Here is a 23,514-nt window from a genome sequence, read left to right as displayed (position 1 = left end):
TTAAAATAGTCCATGTGACACTTCACACTTTTAGTTCGGTTAGTTCATTTGGTCCAGACCAAAAATGAAAATGATAGATTTGGTCCTCGTCCGCTTAGTGTTCACACTGGCATTTTTTACCTAAACCTAAAGATACCGAGCCTAAAGTCATAAAATACAATCACAACCTGATTGGTTAGGTTAAATGACATATATTTTGTGACGGAACTCACCGAACACTCCAAACAAAAGGAAAAGGTTTGTTCGACTTGAAGCGGCGCTGCGGGTGTATGACATCAAAGTACCCATTCACTAGTCCACTTTAAGTCGAATACACCTAATGCTGTCTGCTGGATTAAGTGCGCTCATTGTTGTGTGTAAAAGATTTTATTTTCACCACATGCAAACTTACAAAGAGCTCATAAAAGGCACGGTGCCTCCTCATTGCTCCACGTATGCCCTCTGCTAATTTGGTTTTGGATACACCTTTCGTTTCCTTTGTGAAATCATGTCGCATAGAGTCATTATTTCCTGTTTTTGGTTCGTTGAGAAGTATTTGGTCCTTGTTGCATTCATATTTCACGCAAACTGCACCAGAGTTCGTTTGGAAGCAGAACAAGACCCATCTTTTTAGCGGTCTCAGCGTTCACACTTAAGGTGTATTCACACCTGTCTTGTTTGGTTTGATTAAATCAAACTTAGAAATGTAGGAATTTTCCTTTTTGGGTGAACTATCCCTTTGAAAAGAATTGTAACACTGACAAAGCACAGTTTACACAAATACATGCAGTAAAATCAAGTGTTTTAACTAGTTACTCTGACATCTGTGATGCTATTTTATATTATTGTGCACTGCATGGTGCTGTCCTGAAATTTAAAACGTGCTGGGATGGCCACATGAGCCACATATTTTGGGGTGTACTAGAACATGCTTTCATGCTTGGTGGTTCGAAAAACGCATTATTTTTAACACAATTTACATTATTACAATACATTTCTCCCAGCCTGGCACAAATCACTCAGTTAGTTCCGGGTTTAATGAAGGCTCGCCTTCCAAAAAACAAAATGTGTTGTGATTGGTTAGCTCTCCCGCTGCTTTGCGATTGGCGAACAGCTTAGACGGTATTTCAGTACTGCAACGCCCCTTGTCAAAGAAGCAAGTTCGGCTCCAGCATAAGGCTAAAAGCAGACTAACATTATCAAAAAACATCATCACTGATTAGCCTAGGCTATTCTGCATTTTAAAAAACACCCTCCCTCCAACCATTCGAATTTCTGTGGGCGTGATTATTTTAATGATATTGTAATGGACGGCGTTGTGACATCATTGCATGCGGAAAACAAATGTTGTAGTCCAAAGAAGCCGTTCGTTGTAGTTCTTGAAAAGGGATTTTTTAAAAACATATAAAAAATATGTCCTTTTGGAGTGGACTTTGAGATTTGTAACTTTGTAGATGTTTTTTATGCCCAAAGATACACACCACACACTGACTAAAGCTCAAAAAGTGAAAAAGCATAATAGCACCTCTTTAAGGCAAAACTGGTTTCCAGGAAAATGCAAGCCCATTCTCTGCACTGTTCTCTGAAACATCCTCTGTCTTAATTTACTCACCTGTGAAGAAGTGAAAAACATGCCCGTATGTGTCCACACAATGAAAGTCTAGGTGTCCAGTGTTGCTATATGCCTCATTGGCTTTTACTATATGGACCAAAACGGTTAAAATATGTTTCAAAATATCATCTTATGTTTCGGAGAAGAAAGTTATACAAGTTTGGAATTCCATAAAGGTGAGTAAATGATGACAGAACTAATGTTAACCATTTACCTGCTATATTCGTAAGTAACGTCTGTTTGCATTCTTTCCTGTGTAAATTAGTTTTTTCCCTTGGACAAGATATTAGTTTAGAATTAACCAGACAATAAAAAGCTAACAATGCACTGATTAACAACTCAATCCCTGTGCTGTACACAAGAACAAATCAGAACAGATGCTCTTACAACTAGGAGTCTGCCAGACATTCCTGAATAAAACACATGATGCATTTCTGCTTTAAAATGAGGAGAGGAGAGCAGAGGAGAGGTTGGTTCAGGAAGAAAAAGAAAATGACAGTGGGCATGGGGAGAGAGAGAGAGAGAGAGAGAGAGAGAGAGAGAGAGAGAGGGGGAAGGGCAGAGACATGAGCTGCTCGGCTTCCAAAACAAATGAAATTGAACACACACACGCACACATAGAGACGGCTCCAGTAAAAATACTCAGCAGGCATAATGCTGTTTGAAAGCAGAGTCTGCCGACAAAGGTGCCATGACTGTAGCTTACAAGAACGACTCTAATTTCCCCCTATAATGACCCATAACAATCCAATCAGTCATTAATTCACTTACTGATCCATCATATTCCAACAATTGTCAGGAACAAATGCAGAGATGACAATCAATAACTGAGCTGTTTAGGTGAAGAGATGGAGAAATCAGAAATAAAAGAGATGCAGACATTCATTTACGGAGAAATCATTCGGTCTGGTGAACACACTCAGAAAGAAAGGTAAAAAAAATAGGCAGTTGAAATACTGCAGACCAGTCAGGAACATCTCGCATAACAACACACCGACAGCACAGGAGATTCACACAGCATTGAATATAGATGTGTGTGTGAACGATACAGAATGAGAGAATCTATGGCTGAGCTTATGAGTCTGAACAGCTCAACTTAAAGGGGAAAAAAGAGAAAGAGAGTGAGATGAAGGCTCCTGACCATGAGCACGTTCACCACATCTGTCAAATGCTTCACATGTCTGTCAGTTCTCTCTCTGAGTCACCATGCTCTTTCACATGTCCAGGGTGTCAAAGCAGTGACTTGTTTTATCAATCAAATAATATTATAAGTGTACAGAAAGCATTCTAAACAAAAAAAAAGAAAGAATCTAATCATAATAAAGGAGTTTGCTGTGGTTAAATTACATTCCAGGAATCGGATATCATAGGGTGTGAGACGTTGTGACGCATTGTGAAGCATTTTGCAGATCCACACTGAACCCGAAAGTGATGCATATATAAACAGTCAGCAGAACGTTTAACACTGCCTATTCTGCACGTTTAACCACATTTTGATGTCGTTTGGAGATCATGTGTGTATAAGACCTGTTGTCAATTCAGCTCAGACAATTCGCAATGTTGTTGGAAAAGTTCTGTATTGATGCTACGTATCAACAAAGCTTTAAAGGAGTAGTTCATTAAATGTAATCAGTTACATTACTTTAATAAAGTAATTGAAAAGCTATACTACTTATTACATTTTAAGTAGGGTAACTTGTAATCTGTAACCTATTACATTTTCAAAGTAACCTTCCCAACACTGTACCTGCATGATATTCATGTTTTGTTCACATGAATTTTATTCCTCTGACTTTTCTCACCAAATTCAACCGCCCACATATCTCACTCTCTCTCTCTCTCCTACACTCAACCCCCTCTCCCTCATCACAGCCCAGTGGGTATAGTGTTTTATCCCACAGCCATTTACAACCAACTAATACAGCATAATGTCACACACACCAAATCCCAGATGTCACAAAGTAAAGGTCTTAGTTGCGCCAGTGTTAACGTCAGATACGCCCACCCTGCTGAGGTTTTCCTGCACAACACAGTGTCATACAATTTTGAAAGTGGTTCAACAACACCACCACCACTCTAAAACCCACAGAGGGGAGAAACACAGAGGTGTATCTGATGTCTGCAGAGGCAGTCAGCTTTATTCAAATAGTTAACCACTATGAATAGGTGGAGTGCTAAAAAAAAAAAGCTGCAAAGCTCATTCTTTTGACTATTCCAATCACCTGATATGCCCCTGCAAAGTGGACTTAACAGGGTAATTTGCTATATAATGGAAGACCTCAAATCATAGGGAGCATGCATGTTGAGGCACTAGCTCATCAGTCAGGAAATAATTAATGCAAAAATGCGTTTCACATTAGGCTATTTAACTAAAGTGCTGCAGCATTCAAAATAATCATAACTGTAGGACACACTAGTATTGTTCAAAATGTTGGAGTTTAAGATTTTTTAAATGCTTCTGAAGGAAGTATCTAATGCTTACCAAGGCTGCATTTATTTAATCAGCAATACAGTAAAAACAGTAATATGAAATATTATTACATTTTATTTAAAAAAATCTATTTTAATATATTTTTAAATTGTGCGTTTATTTCTGTGATTCCGGTCTTCAGTAAAACATAATCTTTCATAAATCATTATTTTTTTCTGATTTGGTGCTCAAGAAACATTTATTATCAATGTTGAAAATGACGTTCCCTAATATTTTTACAGAAACTTTGAAACATCTTTTTCAGGATTCTTTGATACGTGGAAATTTAAAAACCAGCATTTGTTTGATAAAGAAATCTTTTGTAACACTGTTTTGTAAACAGTGTCACTTCTGATCAGTTGAATACATCCTTACTGAGCCCAAACTTTTGGACAGAAGCAACTATAATTTAAGACTTTTTTTTTTTTTTTTTTACTTTAATTTAAAAAAATGACTACCCTTTTATTTTTAGTTTATTAGAGGTTCCAACTTCCAACCTAAGGTTATATGCAAACACACTACCAGTAAAAAGTTAATGTTTTTAAATTAGTCTCTTCTGCTCACCAAGCCTGCATTTATTTCATGCAAAGTACAGCAAAAACAGTACAATTTTGAAATACTATTTGTACAATTTAAAACAACCGTTTTCTATTTGAATATATTTTAAAGTGTAATTTATTCCAGGGTTTTCAAAGCTGAATTTTTAGCATCATTACTGCAGTCACATGATCCTTCAGAAAAATCCCCTCCAAATCCCCTTCAAAAAAAAATTATACTGACTCGAAGCTTTTGAATATATTACAAAATCTTTTTATTTCAGATAAATGCTGACCTTTGGATCTTTCTACTCATCGAAGAATCGTGAAAAAATGTACTGAACTGTTCTAAATATTGATAATAATAATTATGATAATAAAACTTGTTTCTGGAAAAGCAAATCAGTAGGTTTCTGAGGGCTCATGTGACACTAAAGACTGGAGTAATGATGCTTAAAATTTAGCTTTGATCACAGGAATAAATTACATTTTAAAATATATTCAAACAGAAAGCAGTTATTTAAACAGTAAAAATATTTCACAATTTTACTGCTTTTGCTGTATTTTGGATCAAATAATGCAGGCTTAAAAAAAAAAAAAAAAATACTGTTCAAAAACTTTTGACTGGTAGCGTACATTGATAAATATAAAAGTATAATAATCATGATCATGTTAGGTCATCATACACAAAACATGTAATCCATGTGACTCACATGTTGTCTGAGTTTGATATCGTTCCAAATGAATGAACTGTGCTGTGTTAACCTCTGCTGAAATCCCCTGCTCACTGTGTGTGAATCAGAACACAGCTGGAATCTGACCATCTACTGAAGGGCTTATTAAACAGGTGCACCTGATTAGTGGAGGTCTGTGTATTAAAAACACACCCAACACAAACAGCACAAAGGTTGAAGCTGCTCAGCGAACAAGCAAAAAACGTAAATTATTTACTTATCTAATGCAAATTTATGGGTTGGTGCATTTGTCTCAGAGCAACATAGAAAGAACAGTACTTCTCATTTCTTCTGAATAACATTTTTTTAATCCAGCGTACATAAACGTGTATTTTGGCTCCTGCCGTTAAGGGTAAATCCGTGCCAGGTACATGCTCTAATATTGCTTGGTGCGGGTGATCCAGCCAAATATTCTTCAAGGTCATGCAGATTTTTACTTATTAAAAACAGCAAGGAGAACATAAAAAGCCAAATACACCAGCACAAAACATGAAGGTGTTTGTGTGTTTCTCCAGTGCTGAAACAGAGAAGCATTTTTCAGGCTCAGCTGCAACGCATGTTAATTTCAGCATTTGTGTAGGTGCGTTTTCGGTCTGTCTTTGGGGCTCAGGTGCACATGAGCATGTGATGAAGATCATCTTTCCTGAAGCGTAATTTCAGAGGATGAAGGTGATTCAGTGACAGAAGCCCTCCGTCTTTTCACATGCCTGTCTGTCTGATGCTGCGACTGAGAGCCAACAAACAGTTGAGGGGTCACAAATACACACCTACCCCCAATTTTACTTGCATGCACACTCTCTTTCTCTCTAGCTAAGAGCCCAGAACACAATTAGTGTGCCAGCTTTTCCTCCAACTCTCTCTCTCTCCCTCTTTCTCGTCCACCCCTCCCCCACCATCTCCAGCCCTGCAGCTCACTGGCAGAAGATCAACACTCACATACCTCAGTGCTTTGTGTTTCACCAACACAGCTCCAGCGGTGAGCGCACACACACATACATGTAACCATACAATTATAGCATGATCTAAAGGCTCCAGATATGACAGCAGTAAATTGCAAAGTCCCCAGCAGAGCCACTTAACTGTCTACATATATGTGTGCTACTCAATGAGACTCCTTCATAAAAGAAGGAACAAGTGACCGAACATGCATACAGACCAAAAACCCCCAACATATGATGAACAGGTGCTGTTTTGTTTAGAGTTACTATTTGGAAAAAGGAAAGTGTGCTGTATTAATATGCTATCACATTACATACATTCGTCTTTCTGAGATCGAGCACAATGCAGAGGCCAATTGTAGGCTCATGGATGATAACTGATGTTATTACACTGCAACTGGAAACCGATGTTAATATGTCTGATAAATGATATTCAGCACTGTCTTTTATTTAATGTTTTACTTTCTTTCTTGTCTTTCTTTCTTCAGTTGAAAAGAAGTTAAGGTTTTTAAGGAAAACATACCAGGATTTTTCTCTATATAGAGGACTTCAATGGGGATCAACGGGTTGAAGGTCCAAATTGCAGTTTCAGTGCAGCTTCAAAGGGCTCTACATGATCCCAGGCAAGGAATAAGGGTCTTGTCTAGCGAACCAATCTGTCATTTTCTTAAAAAAAAAAAAAGAGAGAAAAAAAAAGTATATACTTTTTAACAACAAATGCTCGTCCAATGATACGTAATAACGTTGGAAAGGTCATGTGCGGTTTGTTTTTCGTCTGTGTACGGTTCAAAAAGGTAGGGTGTGGCGAAAATTTCCATCTCATTTTCTCCTCCAACTTCAAAATCATCCGACATCATTGTTTTACCCTTTTTGTAAAGGGTGTGCGTGAACTTGTGGACAGAAGACAAGCATTTGTGGTTAAGAAGTATATATATATCCTGGAATATTTTCCTCAAAAACCTTAATTTCTTTTTGACAGAAGAAAAAAAGACACGAATATCTTGGACGACATGGGGGTGAGTAAATTATCAGGAAATTTCATTTCTGGAGTGAACTAATCCTATAACACATTAATTAAGGTCCATTTTTAGACTGGTACTGGTACAATTTTATTATGTCTAAGCATTTAAAATTTTGTGTTCATGTTCAGATATTTTACTTTAATTATTGAAAACTCTTCCTGTCGAAGTGAAGCAGCATGCATGCATTTACAATATTGTTGTAGATAGACTCTGAAAGGAATAAAAAGGTCAACTAACACGATCAAGAATTTGCCAAACAGTCAGTATTTGCCAAATACTAAAGGAGAAGTTCACTTCCAGAACAAAAATTTACAGATAATTTACTCACCCCCTTGTCATCCAAGATGTTCATGTCTTTCTTTCTTTAGTCAATAAAAAATTATGTTTCTTGAGGAAAAAAAAAAATCAGGAATTATCTCCATATAATGCAATAAAGTTTGCATTTTGGAAGTTAAAACTTTGGGGCACCATTGAAGTCCACTATATGGAGAACATTCCTGAAATGTTTTCCTCAAGAAACATAATTTCTTATTGACTAAAGAAAGACAGACATGAACATCTTGGATGACAAGAAAGTAAATTATCTGTACATTTTTGTTCTGGAAGTGAACGTCTCCTTTAAGCCAGATTAATATATCGTTCATCGTTTGTAGGGCTGAAACGATTCCTCGAGTAACTTGAGTAACTTGAATACAAAAAATCATTGAGGCAAATAATTCGCCTCGAGGCTTCGTTTAGTCCATTTACTGTAACTACACACGGAACACTGTGTTCCCCCATGGACCATTATTACTGACGCACAACCCGATAAACGCTGGACATATTTAAGACCATAAATTATTGGTGGTTAGTTATGATGTCCCTAAGTTAGCTATGTGTTGTGAAAGACTATGTGCCATTTATGTTGATCGTCTCATTCTCTCTCTGTGACACACAGAAAATTAAAAAGTTAGTGAATATCAAACAAAGAGTGCCTCAGCATGATTAGAAATGTGATATTGTTTTTATGCAACAGTTCATCAACAAAAAAAGAAGTTAATATTAAGAGACTTTTTAGACAGCATATCGCCTGTTGCCTTGCTCTATTTCGCCAACAAACAACCATTACAAACACAGTCACAGCACTGTTTTACGTCTTCGAGCAACATAACGGTGTTTCGTTCTTGAATGAATCACCAGATAAATGATTCATTTCAATCGCAATGACTTACTTACTTGACAGTGACACTGCCACCTACTGGCGGTATTGATTTCACACGTAAAGTATCTTCATATTAAAAATACATGTAAATATCAGTATTCAATGTTTTGTTTAAAATAACAAAATATTATTTATGCATTTGTAACTGCAAGTTAAATGCATTCATGTCCCTCTGGGCTGAATTAAACATCTAAATGCCTCAATTTCTTGACTTATGCCTTTGTTTTAGGTTGTAATGTTTACCTTTTTCTAAAGTAATGTGAAATGGATATATATATATTTGATATATTTGTATTAGCATTTTGAATGTAATTTGGCATATAAATGCATTAAATGGGTTTAGCTTTCATGGTTATTAATGTATGCAATTTCAGCAACAAAATGTTAATTTTTCTAAAAAGGAAACAAATCAGTTGTTTATTTTAAGAGACCTATCTTATTTTCTCTTGTATATTTAGTATTGCTCTTTAATAAAGAAAATGACTTCTTATCCGATTACTCGATTAATCGATGGAATAATCAGTAGAATACTCGATTACTAAAATAATCGATATCTACAGCCCTATCGGTTCGGTTTTGAACACTCCAAAATCATTTGTTTTTATCAGGGGAATGGAGTAGGTGGCCTTGAACATTTGCCAGAGAGGAGGCTGGCCATTAATCGCTTATCGTTTGCAAGCTCAAAAGCAAGCAAACACGTAAAAACCAAGGATACGACAGCTTTCTGAGCCCACCTGGCTTTCGCACATGTTGATGAAGCAGGTGCAAAGGCACTAATCACTACATTCCAAAAAACCTTTTCCTGATGCAAGTATGTGCGTCAGTATGTAATACCTTCCCTGCATAAACAGTCAGCTCTATCACACTCAAACTGCATCTCAAACACCAACTTTTCTCTCTACAGAGTCCAGAACTTTCAGATCTTAAGGTGTCCCACCTCTTCATGCCCTAATGCCTGGACACAGTTAGATGACATTCTGCAGGGAAACAATGAAAAATTCAGATCAGACTTCAGAGTATAACACCAATCCAAAACATAAAAGCAAACCAGAGACCAAAGCACACTTGAGCTTTATTTCCCGGAAGAGAAAGCCATCATTGTTCCTGTGTTTACACAGAGAAACATATTAAATTAAATTTATCACCAACTACATTTCCAAACCACTATATAATGCCAAAACACTGAAAACAGTTTCAGGGTGGAAGAAAAAAAAAAGTGCACTTCAAGATTAGTGTACACATGCCTTAAAAGTTGTGATAAATCAAACGTAGCAAGAGATCTTTTTTCAGTGTTGTAACGTAAATCTGAGTGTAACAGATTATCAGAAGTTGTTGACTGAATTTCGGCCATTGCCCTTTAAAAATATATGTGCTTGCAGTCAGTTGTGGAGGGATGGTTTTTAAAATGACTAACTGATCTTTTTTTTTAATTGATCTGTCTTTCATATAGGAAGACTGAGATATGTTTTTTTGTTTAAATATCCAAAAAAAAAAAAAAAACAGCCTAACACCCTCAATTACAAACAAATCACAGAGACAGCGAGAGGAAGAGAGCTTCTCGGCATCCTCTTTCTTCAATCAGTCTGGATGTGCATCACTGTTTTTTGGCAGCTTTAAAAACGTAAAATCTAATTTGTCTACCATGTGGAGCTCATTGTGTTTTAAATCTAAACCCCATTCATCTATAATACTGTGATGTAATGTGAAGTATGCTAAGAGGAGACATGGAGACTTTAATGGATGATTAAGATGACAGTCCTTGTCCAAACGGAGCATAAGTGCTGAGCTGACTACACATATTTATAAGCCATAATAGCAGCAAATGACCCCAGATCAGTAGAATGATTCCACAATGTTCTGGTAGAAATTCCTCTATTCCAGTATTTGGTTATGTGCTGCATTGTGTGAGAGAACGTGCAGTGTGAGCTAAACCCCCAGGAAATTGGTACAGGAGCTAGAGCCAGGTAAGAGAACATCTGCTGAAGGGAGATATAAAACACACACACACACACACACACACACACACACACACACACAAACACACAATCCCCACCTTAATCACCTCTCAGTTGATGGAGGCTATTTGTGTGGCCAGAGATAGCTCGCTACAGCCTGAGAGAGGGAACGAGCACATCAGTATAAGCATGTGTGCGTTTAAATAGATCTCATCAAATGCATAAAATAATGAAACGAGGAACGCGTGTACATTCAATTTAATTTCTTTTTTTGTGCTGACATACAGCAACATCCAAAAACCCTACAATAAAACATCTGGACCTACACTGAGATTTCCTGCAGGTAAGCAACAGGACAATATAAATCTCTCATGCTTTAAAAGCAGCTTAGGTTACATCATCTCTTTCCTAATCATTATAGAAATCAGAATTAGATATGAATATGATATGACAAAAATCCATGCTCCTCTGGGAATCACTGCAACTCCTCTGACTGAAAATTTAAAGATGTATAAATAAGTAATCTGGCCCATTAGTCAAATTTCCCATTTGAAATTAATAAAGTTCAGGGGAAAAAAGTTATTTGTTGAATTCATACTCCAAGCCACAACCTCATGAGGTAATTTAAAGAAGTCCACTTCCAGAATGAACATTTCCTGATCATTTTCTCACCCTCACGTCATCCACGATGTTCATGTCTTTCTTTCTTCAGTCGCAAAGAAATAAAATTTTTTAAGGAAAACATTCCAGGAATTTTCTCCATATACTGGACTTCAGTGGGTGTAGCTTCAAACGGCTCTACACGATCCCAGCTAAGAAATAAGGGTCTTATCAAGTGAATCTGTCATTTTCTAAAAAAATAAAAACGTATACACTTTTTAACCACAAATGCTCTACTTGGACAAGCTTGGATGCACGTCTTCACGCATTGCATAATCACGTTGCAAAAGTCACGTGTGTTTAGTTCTTCATTTGTGTACTTTGGTGAAAAAAGATATAAAAAAGAAAAAGACATAAAAAATAAAAAGGTAGGGTGAAAAACTCACCCTAACAATCGCATTTTCTCCTCCAGCTTCAAAATCCTCCGACATTGTTGTTTTACCATTTTTGCAAAGGGCATTTGACTTTCTTTGAATGTTCATTTTGTAAACAATAGGCTGGTACTTCCGCCTACGTAATTACGTAATGCTTGAAGTTGTAGTGCAAGATGAGCATTTGTATATACATTTGTAGTTTTCTTAAAAAACGACCAATTGTTTTGCTAGATAAGACTGTTATTCCTCGGCTGGGATCATGCAGAGCCCTTTGAAGAGGCACTGAAACTAAAATTTGAATCTTTAACCCATTGACCACTATTGAAGTCCACTATATGGAGAAAAATTCTGAAATGTTTTCCTCAAAAAAAACTTAATTTCTTTTTGTCTAGAAAGAAAGACATGAACATCTTGGATGACATAGGGGTGAGTAAATTATCAGGAAATTTTCATTCTGGAAGTGAACTTCTCCGTTAATGAACTCTGTGCACAATCGCCTTCACATTTGGTCTCAGTGTAGCGCAGTGTATTGAAATTCAATTCACAAAATTCATCTTAAGGAAGTGTCCCACAACAGGACAAAGCAATATTGATATGATTCGCCTTTACACTTAAGGTATTTGAAGATTCTGGAACTCATTACTAAACTACACGTTTTAATCAGGGGTGTTTCTAGACTTACCACTGAGATTCCAGTGAAAATACGCAAGTAGTTGACTCAATTGAGTTCACCAAAAACACAGTCTGACTCTTCACATCACAAGCCTCTGAGCCCTTGAACTGATTCATATCAGTCCAGCAAGCAACATGTGGGCAAGTCTACCTCTCTTATCCACCCTGCCCACACCTTCTGCCAATCTGACTGTTAATTCAAGCCAAAGTACCATTTTATACGGTTGCTGATTACTGCCTTTAAAGTAACTATTAAATATTTCTGCGAGCACAGTGAAAAGAGGTGGTGTAAAATATCAGGTTAGACGCCAAATCTAATTATGGCTTTGAATTTTCTCTCTGCATTGGCGGACCTGCCAAAGACACAGACCAAGGACAAACAACAGGTCTATATGCGCCACATAAATGCAAAACAGGAACAGAGAACTTTTTTTCCCAATTTTAAAGCGAAAAGACAAGATGAAACCTTGAATGAGAACGAATAAAAGAGAGCATCACCGATATCAAAAAAGCAGAAACATTTAAAACAGTCTGAACTTCTTTCAGCGTGCTGGTCAACACTCTATCATGATACAGACTTCCAGTTTCCATAGACACACACACAAAAAAAACTCTTATCAGACATGCACAGCTTGAAAAAGAAATGCTTAAGCATGTTGTATACAGTTATGAGCTCACAAACCCTATTAACTAAAATTGAACTACATCAGAACATCACAGTCAGGCAACACCTGTCATTAACACACTACCTTATACTTAAAGGGTTAGGCTACACAAAAACGAATGTTGCTCCAAAACTGCTCCAAGACTTACTTTTTTGTGAAACATAAAAGATGCAGCACCACAGCTTCAGTCGCCAATTACTTTCACGGGTTTTTTTTTTTTCCACATACAATCAGCAAATGGTGACTGAGGCTGTCATTCATCCTTCACACACAAGTTTTAACATTTTGGGTGAACTAACATTTTAAATAACAGCAATGTAATTTTTTCAATATAGTGTTTTCTTTAAAAAAAGCTTTTTCAATTTTATATGAACAGAAGGATGTCCATTAGCACTGAGGCATAAGGACGGTGAACTTAAATTTTAAGTCGGTATCCAAGTGATGACATCTAGCTAAAGTTTGGTGATCAACTGCAATAATCAGCTGTTATTTCGGTGCTGAAATCTGAGCGACTGTGCTCGTGCGCTTCCTCTCATTTGATTGACAGCACGTCAACAGCGCTCGCGCCCTGCACGCGAAGCGATGGAGCTTTCTAGCAAATCCACAAGTCCAGGCGACTACATCACACATTAACCACCAAAATACACACAAACGGTCTACCAACAGCATTTTTAAAAATTGCCTGAGTCTGAGACTGATTTTCAACGGATTCTCTCAACGTGAGTTTTTAAGGAGAAAGAGTTAAAGTTAGTAATTCCCCTGAGGAGAGCGGTGGTCAGACAGCTCCCTCTACATCAACAATAACACGCTGAAAGCTTTCTACAACAGCTCCACTGCAAAATCATTTCTCGTGCAACTTTGGCTACGAGAACAGAGGTTACATGCATTATAACGGTCTCTTAATACAGCAGGTAAGTAGTACGCGTACTTCTAACGGTACAATAAGATCTCCCTGCACACTATCCGACTGGAAATTGAGCGCAGCGTTTTACCTTTAGTTCCGCACTCTCCGCCATCTTGTGACTGCTAGCGCAGGCGTGACGTTATCGGGTCACGTGGTGTGCACGCGCAGCTCGTTGCCGGCGTAACCGTTCTCACGTTTTTCAAATAGTGTTGCTAAACGTTTTTCAGTGGAAAACCTGTATGCACTGGGAAAGGTAACATGATTACTACTCCAAAAACAGGGGCTTAACTAGAGATTTATGTATAGGAAGGCTAAGCCTGATTTAGGGCATCTGAGCATAGGCTACTTCCCAAGAAATTTTAGAACCCCCTAAAGTTTATTCATTTATTTTAGTTTGGCAGTGGCTGTAAAATGTGTTAAAATAATAGTAACACTTTACAATAAGGTTCCGTTAGTTAATGTATTAACTAAAATGAACAAACAACGAACAATACGTTTAATACAGTATTTATTAATCTTTAATGCTAATTAATGAAAATAAAGTCGTTCATTGTTAGTTAATGTTAATTCACTAATGTTAACAAGCACAATTTTTGATTTTACTTATACGTTAGTAAATGCTGAAATTAACGTTAACTGGGATTAATAAATGCTGTAGAAGCATTTAGTTCATGTTAACTAAACTAGTTGTTAATGTTAACTAATGAACCTTATTGTAATGTGTTATCAAATAATGTTAACATTATACAAATCTTTTTTTAGACGCTCATCTATAATAGTATTTTTATCCAGATAAATAAATAAATTAAAGCACACTCTATCCACATCTGTCCAACACCAACAAAATGAACAATATGGCTGTAGTATTTAAAACACTTGGATTTTATTTTAAATAAGACATGCAGGGAAATCATAGTGAGTTTTACTTTTCTTATAACTTGAGGCTGAAAACATTGATGAGAAGATTGTTTTTAATGTTTCTGAATTACCTGGATTGTTATGACCCCCTAAAAAATGTCATACAGAAATGTACACTGTAAAAAACAATTTGTTGAGTCAACTTAAAATAATTTGTAACCTGGCTGCCTTAAAATTTTAAGTTCAGTCAACTCAAAAAAAAGTTTATTCAACTTGAAATGTTAAATTATACTATATTAAGTGACAACTTAGATATTTGAGTTGAATCAACTTAAAATTTTAAGGCAGTTGGGTTACTTACACATCTGTTAAGTTTAGCAGACACAAATATCTAAGTTGTTACTTAGTACAACTTAACATTTCAAGTTGACTAAACTTATTTTAGTTGACTGAACTTAAAATTTTAAGGCATCAGAGTAACAAATTATTTTAAGCTGACTCAACAAATTGGGTTTTTTATTTTTTACAGTGTATGCATAAATTAATCATGCACAATAAAGCATGTACAAGTTGATTTGACAGGTAAAAATAAGTGAATAAATGAATAAATAAAGTGTGTAACATTAAAAACTTACATAGTAATACATAATTTTGTAATAAACCACATGAAACACAGTATTCTACTTCACCTTGTTCCTTATGATAAATTATGTGCATAGTGAAAATATGCTTCAGTTTTATAAGTCATCGATAATAAACAAATATGTTTTTTTTTTTTTAAGAATTTAAATAGGTTCTATTTGCAGAAATGTGTTTTTATACTAAAAAAATTGCCCTGAAATGCTTTTTCACTCATTACAAAGTATTTTCTCAATTATTTTTGTACTTCATTTAGCTTTTTTTTAAATTTTCCATGCCTGTCCCTGTCACCGAGTATAACCATCGTTGGGTGGATGCACATGCCAGACATGGCTTTGATAAGCATATAATCATGAAATACAATATTTGCAATTATAAAACAGTTATATCGACGAATAAGCACATCGGCAATGTGCAATGTCTGTTTTTACCACTAGATGGAAGTGTTGTATTTCACAACGCTAATAGACGCCGAGCCTCGTTTTTGGCTTAGTACGTTTATAATGCAGTTTGAAAACAACAACAAACAAACAAAAAGAAGGCTACTGAAAAACGTTTGCCGTCTAGACCTTTTTTTTTTAAAAAAAAAAAAAAAAAAAAAAAGTTGTAATGTTGGGAAAGGAAACACTGCATTTTCGTGAGAAAACATTTTTAAATATTACTGTTTAATATATATTTTTATTTGTCTGTAGGATAGCCTACGTAGCGTAGCAAGATAACGACCCGGATGTTGTCACGTAAATGTTTCTTCAGGCATAATTTTAAAGCTAAGTTCAATACCGTTTCTGAATTTGTCATTAAATAGACAATTCATTTGTGAAAATTTAAGCAGTGTCTTTGAAACATTGCGTGTAGGCGACATTTGAATTTATGAGTCAATACTTGTGGCTTTAATTGAACTTTTATTGAAGAATGAGACAAGAGATAATTTTATTTTTGAGAAAAAAAGACAGAGAGAAAGGGAGAAAGAAACACTCCAGAGGTCTTATAACATTTAGTTTGAGCACTTTCATATGGAATAACAACTTTTGTGGTATTCTGAATAGTTTTTTAGGAAATATGGGATAAGTGCTTGTTCAAACTTGTGTTTGTTGTATGTTAATATGAAGTACAGCTGATTTTTCAGTAATTTTTGGACTGATTCATTTTCGATGGACGGGCCTGAAATGTTGCTTACTTAAAGTGCTTAAAATTAATGATACACAATTAATTTGGGATAGCACATCAGTGAATTCATTTAGAGAAAAAAAAAAACAAATACATGTAAAAACACATAAATACATAAATAATAAGAATAATAATCAACAGTTCCATTTTATGAAATTTCACATTATACAGTTCATTGCACATTGCCACATATTATGTATTTGTATCGTTTTAAAAAAAATCAACCTATTTACACAAGTAACAGCATAATTATTAGAATGTTTATTGTCATCCTCTGGCTTGTTTTACTGTTTTCGTAAAGTAATCCTAGACACTTTCATCCGCAGCGGAATGTTCAAATGCCAGTGAATAGCCTACTTGGGGATGGATTGTGATTCAGCAGTCCTCAGGCCTCAGTGTTCGGTGTGCATAACTTGAACCTCTCAAACAGAGTGTAAGTGGAGAATTCCTTTAGGGGAGGTTTACAGATGTCACTGGGATCCTGGGATGCAGCTTTAAGTTAAGGTGGTAAGAGGGGCGGCTTGAATGTGCAGGACCCTGTGCAGTGGCGTGGAGTGAGCATTTTGCAGGAGAAATGGTGAAGAGCGTCGTGAGCTTCTAGGGAAAAGGTCGATTTAGTTCCATGAATCAAAGCACAAGGGAAATCTACAGCTAAACCTACAGAATTCTTTGCTGTATCATGCGTCACAATGATACACTGTAATGTATATCTAACGCATGATGATTAGAAAGCTAACGCACTCCTCTCTAATCATCACCAGTTAGTTGAACACAAAATTTGAAGTACATTGAGTAATTTGTTTAAAAAGTAGCACTTGCATATTTCTTTTGTAATTCCCTTAAAGCAATGTAAATAAAAAAATATGGTTGATAGTGTATATGTTTCTAAATTACCTTTAAGCTTCTGCTGAATTGCATAACGAGCCTTTCTCTCCTGATCCAACTCGTTGCACAATGTGTCTAAATAAAATAAAAAGAAAAATGAATAAATCATTTGGGGTGGGTCACAAACATTAAATGTTTTAGATTACCTGTGACCTAATATTTTCTTTAGAAATTATGTCTGTCTGAAAGTATGCAAGTGTTACTTTTTCTAACCTGTCACTGTAGTGCAAAAAATGTATTACCTCGTACAATCTGCAGCTGCTGGACCATCTCCTCTCGATAAGACAGTTCCCTCTTCATTTGATCCTGAAAATTATCTGTTAGAGTCAACACGTATTAAGTTACAAATAGATGTAATGATTTAGAAATGTAAAGCATGGTGTGAATATATCCATCTTTTAATTACCTTTCAAACTTTGAAATTCCCGTTCGAGTTTTTTTCTTAGCTCCACTTGCTCCAAGAGCTGCTTTTGGAGCTCCTCTGTGGAAACCGATAGAAATCACATCATTTATCATATCACTGTGACTTTTAATCACCACACATATCCCAATAGCTTTTGAGTAAGCTACAGTCTTTTAGAGAAAATGATCCCAAGTAAATCAGATTTTTTTTAATCGTGTATTTTCACTCTCTGTTTGGTTTTCTTGTCTAATAGCGCTATTTAGGTTACTAAGGCTAAACACACGGTCCCCGTGTTCTCAAGCATGACATTGCAAAATAATTAGGACAGTTGCCTGAGGGGTGTGTGGAAAACGAGCCTGGCAATGTGGATCGTCTGCAGTTCAAGGACAATTCTCAGTTATACACAATTGTGTAGCGATCACACGCATTTTTAAATACATTATGCGTGAAAACCGAGAAACGTTGAACACAAAAGACTATTTCCCATAAAAATAGACACTGCCTTGTCTGTTTTTAAACAATCATAAAAGAAAATTGGCTGCCTCAATTTGTAATTTGTCACGCTATCTTATGTATAATCTGTTATTTTAACACCCCAACAATGGAATAACACAACTCAAATTTGTCAATATCTAAAAATTTACCTTTCGCCATATTCTCGATGTCTTTCTCGAAATTAAATCTGTTATCAGTACTTCTCAAAGTTGCGTCGCCTGCCACAAAATAAGGAAGAAATATATTATTACATTGAATTTTATTTATTTTTAAGATTATTTATTTTGTATAAATATATATACAAAAAATACACAGAGAAGAACAGGACAATATTTTTATTGCTACTCACTTTGGCTCTCTTTGCTAACGCTAATTTGATCCGAACAGGATTTTTGTGATTCACATTCGTCGTCAGTAGGGCTGTTGTTTGAAATGTGTGAATCTAAAAGGAAATAGTCTTGTTAGCAGGCCACTTATTCAGAGTGCATAATTAAATATAATTTCTTCTAAAATCGACGAAATTAAAATTAAAAGAGTATACGCTATATAATACGAATGAATTGTAAATTGGAGGACATTTTTTCCAGTCATCTTAATGGCAAAAAATGTCCCAGTTTATCCAGATTCACTTATTTAAATGTTAGATTGTTAAATTGTCTTACCGTTTGTTTCCAGTGCGCAGCGAGGAGATTTAGAGGCTGAACATGGCAGTGTGCTCTGAAGAGATTCTCCCTCCTTTTCATGTGAGTACACCTGCAAAAATTAACCATGCATTTAAAAAATAAATACAACCCCAATTATGCATTATTTTCTTCTTTTCTTACGCAACCACGCATCAGACAACAGACTGCGTTTATACTCTTCTAATGATCTACGAATATTTGGCAACATCAAGCCAAATTACTCGTATTACAAGGTAAATTCGGTCAGATGGACTGACAAAGAGAATAATTTGCGCAGTATCCACAGGGGAGCCCTTACGCCAACGCACCAATCGCCCGCGGGCGACGACAGAAATGACCATTCATTCTAAACATTTAATTTACTATAATTACGCGCCGCTGGGTTCTTTTATTTAGATCGTTCTACGTTAATAAATAGAATTTAAACGATCTGTATCCATAACAACATAAATTGCAAATTGTGCACAAATAGAAAACTATGAATGTAGAGTCCATAGGCTCATAATTATGTGTCATTACGTGCTATTCGAGCTGAAAGGCTGCTCCATCGGACGAGTGCTATTCTGTTTTTATTCAGTCTGCCATTTTGTTGATTCAAAATAATTAGTCACTAAGATGGAGCTATTAGTTTGATGTTTAAGTACTGGTTATAGATTCAAATGGTTTGACAGTCTGTGTGACTCACTTTGTAAGCAATGGCATCGCTTTTCTTTGCCACCTGCTTGTTCTGCTTTTGATCAGGGGAGGCCGCGTCACTGAAAGTGGCTGTCTGGTCATCGTCCGGCTGTGGCGTTTGACAGTTTTCCCTCACGGGACTTTGTCGATCATCCACGGAAAGTTGTATAGACTCCTCGTCCTCCGGAATTCTGTGAGTCTCCACGTCGACATCTGGTTCTTCCCCGCTGTCCACACACGGAGAGGCCGATCTGTAGCTGGAGCTCTCACTCACAAAGTCTGGCGACAAGTGGCCAGGATGAGCTCCGCTGTACGCGTCCCTGTTCCCGTAGAGCTTGGCTATACTCTCTGCGTCTTTAACGACTGGTCTGAACGCAGAAATGTAGCTCAGCTTTCTGGGGGTGCTCGGCTGACCCTCACTTGACCTGGCCTCGTCCCCAGATTTGTCCTCGTCGTTCCTGAGGGACTGCGAACTGGAGCAGCGCTCACTGTCGAACAGACTGTCTCTAGGTGTGTTTCCTCCCCGCTCACTTTCTGACATGTCTGTTTCGGTTTGCCGGCCACCCATGAGCTCCGTGTGTGATTTTGGTTGAGCTGGTTGATAGGACGAGAGGGGCAGGCTGCCTGCGGTAGGCCAAAACATGGGGAACGATGGATAGATACCGTCCTTCGCACCGGGCCAAAACACACCAGGTACACTGGTCTTGTTCTGCTCACCAACTCCTTCATCCTTTTTTTGACACAGTCCAAATGCTGGGAAACTGTACGGATGGGGGAAAATGGGTGGCGGGATCTTATTAAGCATGCCGAAACTCTTACTAGGCACAGGGATGAGCGGGTAGTTACGCACACTGTTGGTTAAACCGAGGTTACCACGGTCGTCGTCGCAGCGCAAAGTTTTGTGAGGAATATCAGGGGAAGCGGTCTGCGTGATGTTTCCGGAGGCCTGCGGTTTGAGCGGGGAGGACATTTCTGATCCACTCCCTGGCATTGCCCGTTTCCGGCTGCCGCCGTTAAACATGGCCTTGACGTCCTCCCACGCGTGACAAATGTCGTCGGACAAGCTTTTGTCGGTGAGTTTTAGATGGCGTCTCCATGAATTAAAATTGGCCGCGTCCGGCTGTGTGTATTTAGATTCAGGTGTGCGGTGCGAATGAAATATAAATTTGTTGGGTGAAAAATACATATTGCAATAGGTGCACTTGATGCATTTCGCCCTGGAGCTGTTGTACCTCGCAGGTATGAAGTTTCCTCGGCAGCCCCAGGCGCACTCGTGTGAAACATCGAATGCAAAATTCTCAGGTAATTTGGGAGGGTTGTGAGCACCGAGGAAGGATTTGCAGAGGCGCTCGGCCTCGCGTTTGGTGATCATGCCACAGCGGCGCGACGAGATGGGCATTGCCCCCGCGCGCCTCAAGATCTCCAGCTGCACCGGTGTGCACTGCACACACGTAATTCCAAGCGCCACGCGTCGGTTGTGGATTTCGTTGTAGCTGTAGTTCTTCAATAAAGTGTTGGAAATCTGCGCCAGACACAATCTCTCCTGACCGTCGATGACCAAAGAGACGATGGGCACTCCGTACAGCACAGTCTCACTCACTTGATTTGGCTTAAGCGAGCTGCTGCTAGAGTAAGGCTGCAGTTCTTGCTTTGAGTTGGGGGAAGAGCAAACATCTCGTCCCGTAGAAAGCTGACTGGGTATCGACTCCATTCCTGGAAGTCTGTGGAGAACGAGTCAGAAATGTAAAATTACACTTCAGTTCAAGATTTGTATATTATTTAACTTTTGAGAGATGATCTAGAATTATTAAAGTGTGCTTGTGTAAGCGTTATCCTAATATAAACACATTTATTAGAATAGTTATTACTATTATATTGTTTTTTTATTGTGATTTTATTATTATAATTAATATAGGCCTACAACAGCATCTATAAAAAGGCAAAATTAAAATGTAATACATTTAAATGTCTCTTTCCTGTCTACAGTTCTATCACATTTATTCGTTTCATCCTCGATAGAAATACTTTGCAAGATAAGAAATTATTTTTAAAAATTACAATTTTTACAATAATTAGAATAATTATTTTAGCATTGTATTACAGGCTATACTGTTAGTATTTTTAGTTAACGCTTTCCGTTTTAAATAGCAGCTTTAGGCCCGCTAATTAATATTTCTAATTAATACTTCGCTTTTTAGGTTGAGAATATTGCCGGCTCCAACACTATCCTTAAAAGCTCGCACTCTCTGACCTGAGATCCTGCATCATTGCTTAATGTCTCCAAATCGGCTCAGAAGCCGGAGCGATTACTTAAAGGCCTCTTACGACTCTAATACGCAAAGGGGCAGAAGGGAAGAATCTTTTAGCTACTCCAATGAGCTTAGCAACAAGGAAAAGAAGCAGTAAGCCGCTTTCTGTGTAATTACACAGCCTGTGTTGTTCGACTTTGATCTGTTAATAAAAGTCTTATCATTTATAATTAAAACATTGCGCAAGGAGCTGTTATATTTCCATCATACACATACATTCGTTTTTATTCATTCATTTTATTCAATTCATTTTTACGATGTACAATTATTCTACAGATTTGTCATATTATTTTGTATCAAGTGATTTAGGTGCAATAAATTCTCTTTCGAAATAAACGATCAGCATGTTTAAAAAAAAATACAGGCTAGCCTTTTTTTAGTCCTAAACATTATGACTAAAATAAATGGGACAGCGCGTTAATTTAAGAAAATACATGGGCTAATTATTATTTTGAACAGCTTGTAAATATAAAAAGAAACCTACCTTTTTATCAGGAAACGAAGTCAGATGAGCGAGTTTGTTTTGCGTCAAATCAACAGGCCTAAAACAAGGACAAAACGTCCGTGTGTACCGCGTGATGAGAAGTGCGAGGCTGGATAGAGTCTCTCCTCTCAAAACAGCTTTAGAGTTTCCATCCCACTCAGCTCTCGTGCGTGGTGACGGGAGCGCGAGCCGAGTGACCACATGGCAATCCCGGAGCTCGTGCCTCTTCTTAATAGGTTGTGCGCGATCTACTTCAAGAGAGGGGACGCCAAAAAGAATAAGAAGGCACACCCACTGAGATCAAATCCGATTCTGGTATTAACCGTTTGCTTCCACTACTCCAAAACAAAGATCACTGCCAATTTATAAACGAGCTGCTTCTACACGTAGATAGATGGATAGATAGATAGATAGATAGATAGATAGATAGATAGATAGATAGATAGATAGATGGAAAACTATCAGATCAAATTACAACAAAGATGCCATCAATTTAAGCAATTTAATCGGTTTTGCGCATAGGCGATTGCGCACGAATAAAGGGGTTGTGGAGAGATGAAAAACAATGAACAATGGTAAATTTTGATGATTTGTTATTTCCCCCCATTCATATCACGAACATCTGCGTCTTATTGTTTTGGACTAATAAGTTTCCCATGAATTTTAGAACTTAATAACGTTCATGTTCATGAGTGACACGTCGGAAACCAAACAATGTATTCTTATGAATTTGCATTGAACATTTCCTCTAGGCTACATGTCCGCAGGCCATGCAGTTTAAACTGCTATTAGAGGCTCGTGGTCATCGCATTTTACGTCACATGTCTCCCGGTGAATGATGCACATTTGTTAAACACACCAGCCAGTGAGAGCGGCTAGTGTGTACAAACAGTGATATATCAGAGCAATGGACTGAGGTAAGTGGTGCAACCTTATATGACCGTATTAACTATTTAAAACCTGATCAATGCCCTTCAGTTAACCCCACTAAGTCTTGACGTAAAGATATCAATATCGAACCGGGCAAAGTTGTGCCGTCCAATCTGAAATACCACGACAGTGGAAAATTGTTATTCCCTCAGAAATGTTTTGGCTGTGTGTGCATCACCAGTCAGGCGTTTCAGCGCCCGTGTCTCCCACTTTGCAAAACATACCTTGGTTAAAAAAAATCACTGTAGTTTGTTTTAAACAACT

The 23,514-nt window shown here is 37.3% G+C and overlaps 2 protein-coding genes across 6 annotated transcripts in view; both read right to left on the bottom strand.

The window, feature by feature from the left end:
* Positions 1 to 13,836, bottom strand: part of pias1a (protein inhibitor of activated STAT, 1a) — a 42,237-nt gene extending 28,401 nt beyond the window's left edge. The window contains exons 1-2 of one of the 4 annotated variants that reach the window (XM_051115315.1): positions 13,811 to 13,832; positions 9,430 to 9,469 (exon numbers count right to left, since the gene is read on the bottom strand). In XM_051115315.1, coding sequence (XP_050971272.1) covers positions 9,430 to 9,468 — 39 coding nt within the window. In that variant the 5' untranslated portion in view covers position 9,469; positions 13,811 to 13,832. Of the gene's footprint in view, positions 1 to 1,504; positions 1,562 to 6,792; positions 6,878 to 9,429; positions 9,470 to 13,810 lie in introns of those variants that run through there. The other 3 variants (XM_051115316.1, XM_051115318.1, XM_051115314.1) reach the window with 3 other exon arrangements.
* A 2,277-nt stretch (positions 13,837 to 16,113) lies between these two features.
* Positions 16,114 to 22,520, bottom strand: skor1a (SKI family transcriptional corepressor 1a). Of its 2 annotated transcripts, XM_051115311.1 has the most exons (9): positions 22,321 to 22,520; positions 19,538 to 21,248; positions 18,832 to 18,922; positions 18,519 to 18,611; positions 18,319 to 18,387; positions 17,678 to 17,752; positions 17,514 to 17,588; positions 17,281 to 17,346; positions 16,114 to 16,983 (listed from the first exon to the last, which is right to left on the bottom strand). In XM_051115311.1, the coding sequence occupies exons 2-9, from the start codon at positions 21,236 to 21,238 to the stop codon at positions 16,886 to 16,888; spliced, it is 2,268 nt and encodes a 755-aa protein (XP_050971268.1). In that variant the 5' UTR covers positions 21,239 to 21,248; positions 22,321 to 22,520; the 3' UTR covers positions 16,114 to 16,885. The 2 variants fall into 2 exon arrangements, with proteins under 2 accessions (XP_050971268.1, XP_050971270.1); XM_051115313.1 differs by lacking the exon at positions 17,281 to 17,346.
* Between the last annotated feature and the right edge of the window lie 994 nt (positions 22,521 to 23,514).

Source organism: Labeo rohita, chromosome 7 (assembly GCF_022985175.1).
Source record: "Labeo rohita strain BAU-BD-2019 chromosome 7, IGBB_LRoh.1.0, whole genome shotgun sequence".
In the NCBI taxonomy this organism is placed as follows: domain Eukaryota; kingdom Metazoa; phylum Chordata; class Actinopteri; order Cypriniformes; family Cyprinidae; genus Labeo; species Labeo rohita.
The sequence above is the reverse complement of the archived record's forward strand: the minus strand, read 5'-3'. Positions and strand labels throughout refer to the sequence as shown.

What these genes read in the sequence shown, in the direction of transcription:
- skor1a (XM_051115311.1), bottom strand. Translation starts at nt 21,238, where the DNA reads ATGGAGTCGATACCCAGTCAGCTTTCTACGGGACGAGATGTTTGCTCT. An exon ending in CTGCGCACTGGAAACAAACG is followed by an intron (nt 18,612 to 18,831) that starts GTAAGACAATTT and finishes ATTTCCTTTTAG; the next exon opens with ATTCACACATTTCAAACAAC. An exon ending in GGAATTTCAAAGTTTGAAAG is followed by an intron (nt 17,589 to 17,677) that starts GTAATTAAAAGA and finishes TGACTCTAACAG; the next exon opens with ATAATTTTCAGGATCAAATG.